A 13018-nucleotide genomic window follows, 5' to 3' on the forward strand; every position below is an offset into this window, starting at 1 on the left:
ATCATCATTTCAATTGACTAAAAAACAAAACAAAAAATCACCATGTCATCACAGTCACTTATATTTTTTTAAAGACAATAAATTCAGATGTGAGCAAGGTCATTGTCATTACTGAGGACCAAACCTTTAGCTCTACTGCATTTACATAGGCTACTTCACCATCACTAAAGCTCCTGTAAGATTACCATTTTCTCTTGAATTTGTTAATTTGTTTGGACACTGGTACTGTCCCAAACATAACCTGTCAACACTGTCTGGGTTTTTCAGTTGTATTATATTACATTTTGTTTCAATAAATGAGCACTGTGCTTGCATGGGGGAAAAAAAACTCTGATGGCAAGGAGCATTACAAATCATATTTTCATACCCATCATATTTTTTATAAATGTCCTGATTTACTCTGTGTAAATGATGAGAACACAAATCATTGATGTGGTTATTCTGCAAAACTTTTATTGAACAAAAGTATTTCAACTCTCACCACACTGTCTGCAGTTCAGTACCGTAACGTTGGATCTATACGATTCATAACACACACCTTACTGTATTTCGCTCTTTCTCGCTCTCCCTCTATAACTCTCTCTCTCTCTCTCTCTCTCCATATATATTTATATAGAATATGTATATTTATATACATACAGTGGAAAGAGGAATTAAATAACATTGCTCAATAACATTCAGACATTATATCCCAAATATAAAAAGCAGATAAGCTCATCATCGTTCAACACTCTTATTGGTAAACTGTAAGTTTAACAAAACTGGAGAAAAAAAAAACATATTTTCTATTTCTTTTTTTAATTACTTTTAAACTAGCGCTCATCATACTGTGGTCAGCGTTAAACGAGTGTTACCCTGGAAGATTGCGCATGTCTGACAAAGTGTGTGTGTGTGTGTGTGTGTGTGTGTGTGTGTGTGTGTGTGTGTGTGTGTGTGTGTGTGTGTGTGTGTGTGTGTGTGTGTGTGTGTGTGTGTGTGTGTGTGTGTGTGTGTGTGTGTAAAAGTTAGGTAGCCTTTGTGTGAAAAAGTTAGGTGTGTGTGTGTGTGTGTGTGTGTGTGTGTGTGTGTGTGTGTGTGTGTGTGTGTGTGTGTGTGTGTGTGTGTGTGTGTGTGTGTGTGTGTGTGTGTGTGTGTGTGTGTGTGTGTGTGTGTGAATCAATAGTTTTAGCAGTACTCAAAATGGCTGGCACATACGGTTGTAGGTTGACAGACATTCTTTCATTGCTGAGCTGCAAGAGGTCTCCTTTGTCATTGGTCTTTCTCCATAATAATAATAATCATCATAACTCAAAGTGTCCTGAGGGGATGTGTTCCCCAACCATGTATTTCTCCCACTGTCAAAACAAAACAAAAGTCTGTTGGCTGGGGCTTTCCGTCATCCATGAGCTCATTTGTTCTTGCGAGTTGACACAGAGCACCATCATGGTTTTAAATTTAGCGCTCCATTAATGCAAAAATCCATTTCATTCATGGTGGCTGTATGAAACCCTCCAAGCCAGCCATGGCAAACTTCAGCCATGAGCCAAGCCAAGTCAGCATCGGTTTCAGCATGTACTTTCTCACACACACATAATCATAAACACACATACATTTTCGTTTTCTCTCTCTCGGTCATAGGCATTCTCTCTCTCGTTCTCGCTCTCGCTCTTGAACACAAACACACTGCCTCTCTCACCCACCCACCCATTCACTCACACAACCTCTCTTTCTCTCGCTCACTCTCTCTCTATCAATGGCACAAACAGAGTGTGATTCAGCAGGTGTTCAGAATATTAACAATTTTAAAAACAAACACAAAAGTAAAAAAACAAAACAAATTACAGAATTTTTTTTTTTAAAGAAACTCATCAGAGAACACACATACACACACATGACAGGAGAGAAGACTAGGTGGCTCCCCAATGCCAAGGCAGAGAGAGAGAGAGCGCTGACAACGGTCACTTTGTGAAGGCAGGGTGTCACAGGTCTGTGAGTTGTAAGCTAAGACTTTGGGAAAAAAAAAAAAACAAACAAACAAACAGACAAACAAAAAATGACAAGACAGAACAGGCATCTTTTGACAGTTTAAATTAAAAAAATAATAAAAATCAAACGACAGGAGCAGATGTCAGCCTCAAAAAAGTTTTCCCCCTTTCAGACAAGTCCACTGGTAATGGCTTGACATAAGGGATTCCCAGGGGTCTCTCCTGTTTGGGGGGGTGTGGTAGGGTAGTGGTCAGGGGAGGCGTTTCCCTAGTAGAGGCCTCAGCAGATTTGTTTGGGACCTTCAGAGTCTGACCAGTGGAACATATGCAAAGGGGTGAAAAAGGAAAATGGACAGAAGAAAAGGAGAGGACTAGAGAAAGAAGATGAAGAGGAGGACACAGAGGAGGAGGAGGAAGATGATGAGGTGGGGGAGAGGGAAGAACAGTGATGATGATGAGGAGGAGGAAGATGATGAAAGAAAGGAAGGGGGAGGAAAAGAGAGACGGGGAGCAGGTAGGGAGAGTGGTACAGTAAGGCCAATGATCGACAGAGTATGGTGGCAGTGGACTTGACTGGAAGTGTGTTTGGTGTGGGTAGGGCTGAAGCGTTGACCAGGAAGAGATTGTTCCCTGTTTTCACAAGGGAATATAGGTTCAAATGTTGGTGATTTCAGTGCTTGGGGATGGGGTGATTGGGGTATAACGGGGTTAGTATCGATAGGGATTGGGGATGTGATGGGGTTAGTTATCCTTTTTTTGAGGGGACTGGTGTTCGGAATGCTTCAGGCCAGAGGTTTGACCAGGCCCCCCCGTGCTCGCTGGTGAAAATGGATGGAGAGAGGTGTAGGATCAGTGTTTGGCTAGTGATGAAGGGAGAGTGGCGATGGGAGGATGGGAGGTGGGGGGGGACATATCAATGTTTGCAATATATCACGCCACCACTGAATTAGCAAATTAGTCAGGGGCTTGGCTAGATGTGGGACAAGTGTTGGAGCTTGGGCGTGGTCTTGGAGGTTTAGTGTTGGCTGTTCAGTCCTGGTTGTGCGGGTCAACGTTTGACCAGGTAGAGCTCGTCTGGTCTCTGCACTCGCTGGTGTGTAGATGGGGTGGGCGCGGGGTCAATATTGGGGGATCTGTGGTGGAGGGGGTGGTGGTTGTCTCCATGCTCACTGACATGATGCATGTTCACTGGTGAAGATGGAGTGGGAGTGCTCGGTTTGGGTATTAGTGTTTTGGATTGTGGGTTGTAGAGTATTGGGCTGGGGGCTGTTTCAGGCGAGGGGCTTGACCAGGTAGAGCTCGCCTCCGTACTCTCTGGCTGTTGAAGATGGGGTGAGGTGTGGGGAATCTGTGTTGGGGTAGTTGCTGTGGGTACTGAGTGGTTGTTCTGGTTGGGCTGGGTGTTGTGGGTACTGGGTGTCTGTTCTGGTTAGGGTGGGTACTGGGTGTCTGTTCTGGTTAGGGTGGGTGTTGTGTGGGTACTGGGTGTCTGTTCTGGTTAGGGTGGGTGTTGTGTGTACTGGGTGTCTGTTCTGGTTGGGGTGGGTGTTGTGGGTACTGGGTGGATGGTGTAAGTGTCTCAGGCGAGGGGCTTGACCAGGTAGAGCTTGTCCCCGTGCTCGCTGGTGAAGATGGGCGCCCTCTTGTAGTGTTCCAGCAGCTCCTCCATGCTGCCGAAGCGCCGCTGCCCGATGCAGTACAGGCCGTCCAGCATCTGCACCTTGAAGTGCTTGTTCTTGCCCTCCGCCTTCAGCGACACCGAGAAGTCACTAGGCTGCAATGGGGAAATGGAGAAAGAGAGAAAATGATATCTGTGAATATCAGACTGCAGCTGCATCTGTCATGGGTAAGCGGCAGTCATGGGTAGTCATGGGCCAAGGCGCAGTCATGGGTAAACAGTTAGGCCGTCAGACTTGTAGCCTAAAGGCTGCCGACTCCCGACCCGCCAGATTAGTCGGGGGAGTAATTAACCAGCGCTATCCCCCATCCTCCTCCATGACTGAGGTACCCTGAGAATGGTACCATGCCACAGCACTGCCCCCTTGGGGCATAAGTAAGTAAGTAAGTAAGTAAAATGTATTTGCATAGCGCTTATCACAGACAAAACAGTCACAAAGTGCTTCACAACAGTGCAAGAAATACAGACGTAAGTAAGCATCACTACACAATGTTGTAAAAGGAGAGCCTAAGTGCTCCCATTTGTCACAAGTATATAGACAACCACATCATAAATCAAGTGGGGGCTGGCCCCTTGCACGGGAGAGGTATGAATGCAAGTTTGTTGTGTGCAGTGTGGACTCATGTGCTGTGGAGTGCTGTGTCACAATGACAATGGGCGTTGGAGTTTCCAAGGCGGGCTTTCACTTTTCACTTCTTCTTGCACTACCTTTAGCGACACTGAAATATCAAAAAGGTTGGCCAACTGCAAGGGAGCAGGGAGAAGGACAGGGAGAGGAAGAAAGAAAGCTACATTTATGTATGAACACCAGACAGCAGTTGCACCTTGAGATGCTTATTCTCCCCCCATTCCCCTCTACCTTCAGCGATACAGAAAAGTCACTGAGGTACAGTGGGGAGGACGAGAGGGAGAGAGGGGAGATTCTGAGGGACACGTTAACAGGTCCATTACATAACTTGGTTCATCTTTGCAATTAGCCAATTTGTGCGTGTTTACTCATTTCGAAAAGTACGATTTCAAGGGATGTCCATGGCAATGGATGCTTAACTGTCTTGATCAGCAATAGAGCCAATATCAGGATTTCTCTCCCCCTTTTTATCCTACAACCTCTACCTTTTCTCCAAGCAGACTTTTTTTGGGACTTCTTGAGCACAATAGTTTTTCCTAACTCATGAATGAGTCGATGATGAGATAGATGTCAGCATGCTGGAACTCCAAAGGGTTTACTTAAAGCACACAACGTTTGGAACATCAATCCAATGTTCTAGACCCTGCACTTTGCCTCAGTGGGTTGTGTGAATACTTTTTTACTTTCTTAAAAGCTCTTCTTTCTTGCATGTGATATGACCCTGGATTACCAAGGACAGGTGATGGGGACCGCGTCAAAAATGTCCAATGACATCCTCTGGCTTCAAGGACCCGGAGAAGTCACAAGACAATGTTTGCAGCAATGCAAATCAATTGGTGACTTAATACATTAATATTGTACATCGATGACTCACTACTTCACTTCCTGCTTTGGCTCATCTTTGTACGGTAATTAATTGCAGACATTTACGAATTCAATGAGAAGTCACTGGGGTCCACTTGGACAGGAAGGGAGGCAAGGGAGAAAGGTATTTTAAGTGAAATGTTTGAAGATTGTAGGCCTATTGCCTGGTTTTCATTAGCTCTGTAATGATTTGAGGCCGGTTGCCAATTTGGCAAGAAATCTCTGGGCTGCTGGAAACAGAGAGGAAGGAAATGTTTTAAGAGACTTTAATACAAGTGTTGAGCTGCAAAATGGAAATCCTTTGAATAGTCACTACATCAGTGACTCTGCTTTTGCTCATCTTGAATATTAATTTTTTGTGGCTATTTTCCAATTCGCTGACAAAATCATGGACAGGATGGAGAGGTCTTAAAGCTATTTTAAATTCAAATGCTTTGAGATCCATTGAACGCTACATCACAGACTCCATACTACAAAGGCATACTATTTTTGTGCTCATGTTTGTAATTATTTGTGTCTGCGAATGCTGTAAGACAGTGGTTCCCAAACCAGGGGTCCGGACCCCCGGGGGGCGGGGGTGGTCGCGGACGTAATGAAGGGGGGTTGCGGACAAAATGGATTTGTATTCACTTGTATGGTCAATAGATGACGACTCATTCTGTAAATCATATTCAGTAAAGAAAAGCAGAAATGTTTCATCCTAATGTGACCAAGCCATGCAGAAATCAAAGTTTTCATCTGTCTGGAAAGACTGCATGCCTACTATTTACCAGCCCTGTCTAAGTGAAGAAACCTAAGGGCAAGCCTAGAGGAAAGTCTGCCCATAAAAAGAGGCAGAGAACGTTCATACTGGTGGGATTGGAGATTGCTGAGAAATGCTTTGAGCAAGCTACATTGTGAGAAAGTACTAGCAGACTACTCCGCTCAAAAAGCCTTCTCTTCAAACGTCCACCCCAAAGCCATGTCTCTTCATTGATGCACAAAGAGCATAGACACCTGCGGGAGATGTTTGGCAATCCATCATTCAATAATTCTGAACGGGTTGCTTAAAATAATTGGATAGTTGCCTGCCTGCCATTCTCAGATGTTACTAACATGTTTACTAGCATGCTGAGCATCAGATTGAAATTTCAAAAGAAGGCCTCAAGGTAAACTCCCAGACTAACTTTTAATGAAACCCAGAAGAGCACCTAGAATCTTATTGATTATCTTCACACTGTCTTAGCGCTGATGAAGTCCAATACACGACCAAAACATGTTGCATAATTTAACAGAATCAATTATGATTGATCTTATATGATTTATTTTGCCTTGCATATTTCATCTTCAGAATTATTTTGTCCTACCAAAGAGTACCGTCATATAGCCTACAGCTCAAGAACTACCGTACGCGGCAGCCCTCCTTCTCCCTCAGACTGTGTTACAAATTTCAACCACAAGAGGGAGTACTCGCCTAGCATTTCAAATCAACCTGCTTATGGTGCTCTTGAAATGTGGGCTAGGGGCTTGGCATAGGCCTGCATGGTAAGCAGTATCCTTCTCCCAAAAACAACCCCTGACAATTCTGTGCCGGCTATATTTAGGGTGTAAACATGCAAGACCCAATATTCAGGGGGAGCATCTCGTTTATTCTCCCGAGACAGATGGTGAGTTTCCGTGGGAGCCATCTGCATCACTTGGCTCCTTTTCCCATCTCCCATCTCTCCCTTTCTTTCTCTCTCTCTCTCTCTCTCTCTTTCTCTCTCTCTCTCTCTCTCCAGGTATATTTAGGCCAACCCATGTACAAAACGCAAATCATTCACTTCATTTACATAAGAAAATCATTTGGCCGACGATACACGGATATGGAAATACAAGCAGGTGACAGTCCCACTCCATCATTGATGAGGGGAAATGGATGAAGGATATTTTTTACTGTGTACCTTTGACCCCTTTTAATTACCTTTATTTTCAATTTGGAGCACTTTGTGCAATGCTGTAACTTGATAACTGCAGTCTACAGCTCCCACAACATCCCACATTTCTCGGATAAGCAGCCTTGTGTCTAGATTTCAATTTTGGCCATTGTATTTCATCACACACTATCTAAAAACAAGGCTTTAAGTGTAAAATAGTGAACCTTTCAAAGAAACACGCTAAGCATCAATTTGACCCCAATACTTCCTCCACCACCACCAACTCACCGACGACTCGCTGTCCCGCACCAGGAAGTCTCCCTCCTCTCCCCGCTCGTTCAGCACGCACTCCGCCTGGAGCCGCGTCACGCCGCCGTAGTACCAGTCCTTGCCCGCAAACTTGCCCGTGCGTGAGGGCCCCAGGTGGGCCGTGCTGCCCAGGTACGGCGACCCGGGCCTGGATCCACCTCCTCCTCCTATGCCCACCCCTCCCAGAGTGTGGTACCCCCGCACGGCTGCCACGGCGGACGATGTGGCCACCACGTCCGGTCCACCCCCGGCCCCGGGGTGCCCGTCGCTCAACACGGCCACATAGTTCTTGGGCACCAGGCCCACCAGGCCGCGGGCGTTGCGGCAGCGCCACCACTCGGGGTCGTTCTCGGGCTTCTCCAGCACCTCCATGGTCTCGCCCTTCTCGAAGTTCAGCTCCTCCTCCGTCATGGAGCTGAAGGGGTAGAGCGTCTGGACGATGTGGAGGGCGCCGCCGCCGCCACGACTACCGCTCCCCCGGCCTCCGCCACCACTCGTGGTGGCCCAGCCATTGGACACGATGGCCCCTGAGGACAGGGAGCTCGAGGCGGTGGCCGCCCGGTGGGTGCCATAGCCGCCGTAGCCCAGGTCGCCTCCGTCGAAAGCTCCGCCGCCGCCGATGGGCTCCTCCTGGACGTAGTTGGAGGGGAACCAGCCGATGCGGCCCGCGTAGCTGCCACGCCACCAGCCGTCACTGCACTTCTCCATCACCTGTGTATGATGAATGAACATGATCACTGCATTACTGCACTTCTCAATCGCCACAACACACACACACACCAAAGGAAGATACTTTATCCTCGTCACAACCTGATGTATTCTCTCTTTTACACCTACTGCATGTATTTATTGAATACCTATTTACAGTAGGCAGACATTAAGAATAATCCTCTCACTCTAATCCTCTCCCTCCCTCTCAACCCTGTTCCAACTTCCATTCATAATGGAATTCATTTTGGATTGTCCTCCAAGTGACCCCTGGTAGTTCTGGGAGGGCTTTAAAGCTTCTTACACACCTTCCTGGAAAAAGCCTATATGGAAGTAAGAGTTCACTCACGTGAGATTCCTGAATGAAAACGATGAAACCCCTAACCTCCACACCTACTGTAATTTGCTGATCTGGTTTTTCTAGTGTTGTGCGTTTTGTGGTGTGATATATGACCCTGGGGCCCCGTTTGATTTCTATAACCTCCCGTTCCTCTCCTTTTGTTTGTGGTCCCGTGATGCGAGGAAAGACCTCAGCTTTATTCAATATCTCGCAGCTTTATTCAATATCTTGCAAAAAAAGCATATTTCAAAGGCTATTTCAAAGGTCATTTCATGGGATGTTGAATGGGTAACAGTCCCCCAAATGTTGTTGTGCCTCAGCTGACAGCGGGGAAAATGAGGCAGGGCATAAGCAAAGCACAAGTCAAGGCCGCACCCAAATGGAGAGGATGGAAGGTTAGATACTGGAAGGGACCCACTTGGAGCAAGGAAATAACACTGAACTGAGCAGCTGAGCTGAACCGAAGTGAAGTGAAGGGAAGGGAAGTGAACTCACCACCACACGTGCCCCCTTCACCAGGGTAAGCTCGTCCTCCCGCTCCGCCGCGTAGGAGAACTTGACCACGGCCGGGATGCTGAGGTCGTAGACGCGCTCCGCCCCTGCGCCCAGCGTGCCCGAGCCCCCTCCTCCTCCACCGCCACCACCACTACTGCTGCCGCCATTGGAGGGGTACTCCGAGTCTGTGCTGGGGGTGGGCGAGGCACTGGTCTTCCGCCGAGTCTTACCAAGGCCTGGAGGACACAGGGAGAGGGGAGGAGAGGAGAGGAGAAAAGAGGAGAGAGGGAGGGGTGGAGGTAAAGAGGACCGAGGTGAAGAGATTGACAAAAAGAAAGACAATACACTTCATTAACACACCAATCCAACAAGACCTGGATGACAGAGGGAGGAGAAGGAGAGAGGGAGCAAGAGAAGACTGAGGTGTAGAGATGAACAGAAAGAAAGAAAGAAAGAAAGAAAGAAAGAAAGAAAGAAAGAAAGAAAGAAAGAAAGAAAGAAAGAAAGAAAGAAAGAAAGAAAGAAAGAAAGAAAGAAAGAAAGAAAGAAAGAAAAGCCAGAAAGTCTTTAGGGGGGTCGGCACAAATCAACTTGTGCCATAGCGAGGCTGACACAAGAAAGAAAGAAAGAAAGAAAGAAAGAAAGAAAGAAAGAAAGAAAGAAAGAAAGAAAGAAAGAAAGACAGAAAGAAAGAAAGAAAGAATGTGTGTGAGAAGGAAGAAAGAAGGTGTATGTGGGTCGGCTGTAATACACATTTGAAATGATCTCGCGGGGCGAATACAATGACTCTGCGGGCCAGGTTTGGGCTCCGGACCCGAGTCTGACGTCCTTGACTTGAGTGATTTGTTGACCAGCACACTGGGGACTGTACTGAGGCCAAAGCTAGTCATTTCCAAAAAAGTATGAACATCTGACAGCTGACAGGCTATATTAGTCCAGTCCGATATACATAGAACAAAAACTGCATGATTATACAGAGAAAGAGAGAGAGAGAGAGAGAGAGAGAGAGAGAGAGAGAGAGAGAGAGAGAGAGAGAGAGAGAGAGAGAGAGAGAGAGAGAGAGAGAGAGAGAGAGAGAGAGAGAGAGGTGGGTGGGTGGGTGTGTATTCATATAATAACATACACATACACACACCACATTGATGATTGTGCCTGTCTGTCTGAAGTATTGCTGCATATTAGACAATATTAATCCAATCCAATATAAACGGCGCAGTATACACAGAACAAAAAACTGCCTGGCTAGACAAAGCCTGACAAAGAGCTGGGTGTGTGTATTGATTGAATAATATTACACACACACCACCTCAAGGGTGTGTGTGCTGCTTGTCTGTCTGTAATATTTATTTTTCATATTAGGCTAGATTAATACTGCCGTGGCTATATTAATCCAATCCTATACGCATACACAACATGGTAGGCCTATACACCGAACAAACGGCAGGAGGAAGGAGAGGAAGAGTGGTGGTGGGTGTGTTTTCATAGACTACAGTACACTGTACTACTACGTACATGGCTGTGCGCGCCGCCTGCCTGTCTGTCTTCCTGAAATACTGCTGCACTCATAACCACAGCAGAGCCTTCACACCGCCACACAGAACCAGTCTTCTCATTAGCATAATTAGCATTCCATTAATTAAATGGCTTCTTTTTATTTATGGTCAACCCCCCAAACATCTGCATCATTCTGCATTAGAGGGACACACACGCACACATGGACACAGACATACACGCACAGAAAAAAAAGCCCTCTGTGCCAAGCACACAAACACATACAAGCAGCACACACACATACACAAACACTCTCACATGCGCACATGCTCATGCACACACACACGTACGCACGCACGCACGAAACATCCATGTTAAGTGGAGTGCATTTTGAATGGCGGGAGCGAGTCTAAAGTTGATTAGCATTCAGGGAGAGAGGATGAGGGCAGGAGAGAGAGAGAGAGAGAGAGAGAGAGAGAGAGAGAGAGAGAGAGAGAGAGAGAGAGAGAGAGAGAGAGAGAGAGAGAGAGAGAGAGAGAGAGAGAGAGAGAGAGAGTAGTGGAGGATGGGTGAGTGCAGGGCTGTGCTGTGCTGTGCTGTTCCAGTGGGAGAGCAGATCTAATTGAGACTGCAGGCCCTGCTGGGGGCCCGGTGGGGAGATACACACACGCACGCGCACGTGCACACGCGCACACATACACACACGCACGCACGCACGCACGCACGCACGCACACACACACACACACACACACACACTCACCTCACAGGGCAGGGCAGAGAGACAAACAGAGGGAGAGAGAGAGAGAGAGAGAGAGAGAGAGAGAGAGAGAGAGAGAGAGAGAGAGAGAGAGAGAGAGAGAGAGAGAGAGAGAGAGAGAGAGAGAGAGAGAGAGAGAGAGAGATTGAGGAAGGGAAAGAAGCCGAGCGAGAGTAAGGAGAAACAGTTAAAAGGGAAGGTATGGAGGGAAAGACAGGGAAAAGGGAGGTGAAGGTAAGGAGAGGAAGAGATTGAGAGCGGGAGAAAGAGTATAAAGGTCGAAGAGAGAGAGAGGGAGGAGAGGGTATGGAGAGATCAAGAGAGCAACCGCATACATTGAGAAAAAAAACGTTAGAGAGGTAGCAAGCATGGGGGATGAGGAGATGGGTAATTGAAAGAGATGGAACAAAAAGGCAGGAGAGCGAGGGAGCGAGCGAGGGAGTGAACTGTAGAGAGAGGAAAAGAAGAAAGGGAGTTGCATAGAGACACTAAATTGTGTCAAGAAACAAAAGGTGGAGTGGGGAGGGAAAGGGGAGAAGTGTTAAAGGGCTGAGAGAGAGAGAGAGAGAGAGAGAGAGAGAGAGAGAGAGAGAGAGAGAGAGAGAGAGAGAGAGAGAGAGAGAGAGAGAGAGAGAGAGAGAGAGAGAGGGGGGGGGGGGGAGAAAGAGGGAGAGGGAGAGAAAGAGGGGAGGAAAGAAAGTGAAGGGAGGAGTACAGTGTAGTATGGCAGAGAGAGAGAGAGAGAGAGAGAGAGAGAGAGAGAGAGAGAGAGAGAGAGAGAGAGAGAGAGAGAGAGAGAGAGAGAGAGAGGGGAGGAGAAGATGAGAGGATGAGCGGAGAGGATGATTATAGGTGGGGGTTGTGCTGTGCTGTGCTGCATAGGGGAGATGGCCAGAGCGTGTGATGCGATGGAATGAGAGGGAGGGGACTCGCCGGCCCAGTGGCCCTGCTCTGCAATTGCAATTAACATATTACTGGGAAGCAAGCACACCAGGCACACTGTATCTCTCTCTCACACACACACACACACACACACACACACACACACACACACACACACACACACACACACACACACACACACACACACACACACACACACACACACACGCAAAGGCAAATGCACGCACACACTCACACAAAATAAAAACCAGAGTAGACACACACCAATATGAGCACGCACACACACACACCAAACCTTTACACATCACATACAGTACAGCCTTAAACCAACCCACCCCTACACAGACATACAATCATGCACACACAACACACACATCCTGAACATTCAACACACTGTCTCTGTTATTGTCTGCTCTGCCATTTTGTTGTGACACACGTGTATGCACGCACACGCAGACACACACACGTCTGTGTCGAGGCTTACTGATGCGTTGCGACTCGCTGAAGACTGTCTAAATGGGCCAAGGCTGTGCTCGTTCGCTCGCTCACTCGTTCTTTTGCTCTGTCGTTCGTTCGCTTGTTCGTCGGCTTCTAAAGTAGGTCTCCTCTGCTCTGTCTGGCCCGCCGCCGTCAGACGCTTTCTTCCACAGACGGCTGAACAAAGGCAGCGCTCTCCACCTTTTGTAGGGGGAACATAAAAGGGCCCTCCCTCGTTTCCTTTCGTTTCGTTTCCCTGCCTGCCTGCCTGCCGCTTATTTCCTGCCAAACTCCAGGTAGATGTGAGCTAAAAGCCTCCTCTTCTACGAAGCCACCTATCCACCTAACCCACCCACCCACCCACCCATCCAACCTCTCTTTACTGAGGATGAGACAAGAAGATGATGATGAGAGAGAGAGAGAGAGAGGGAGAGAGAGAGAGGGAAAGGAGAGAGAGACAGGGAGGAAGGGAGGAGGATAGAGAGAGAGGGAGAGAAAGGGAGATGGG

General features: G+C 47.3%; 1 protein-coding gene across 1 annotated transcript in view; it reads right to left on the reverse strand.

The window, feature by feature from the left end:
* Window positions 1–1121: 1121 nt before the first annotated feature.
* nck2a (NCK adaptor protein 2a) overlaps window positions 1122–13018 on the reverse strand; it is an 88459-nt gene continuing 76562 nt past the window's right edge. The window contains exons 3-5 of the mRNA XM_063214225.1: window positions 8882–9117; window positions 7318–8049; window positions 1122–3738 (exon numbers count right to left, since the gene is read on the reverse strand). Of these exons, the coding sequence (XP_063070295.1) occupies window positions 3544–3738; window positions 7318–8049; window positions 8882–9117 (1163 nt within the window). The 3' untranslated portion in view covers window positions 1122–3543. The remainder of the gene's footprint in view (window positions 3739–7317; window positions 8050–8881; window positions 9118–13018) is intronic.

This window comes from Engraulis encrasicolus, chromosome 13 (assembly GCF_034702125.1).
Source record: "Engraulis encrasicolus isolate BLACKSEA-1 chromosome 13, IST_EnEncr_1.0, whole genome shotgun sequence".
Taxonomy (NCBI): domain Eukaryota; kingdom Metazoa; phylum Chordata; class Actinopteri; order Clupeiformes; family Engraulidae; genus Engraulis; species Engraulis encrasicolus.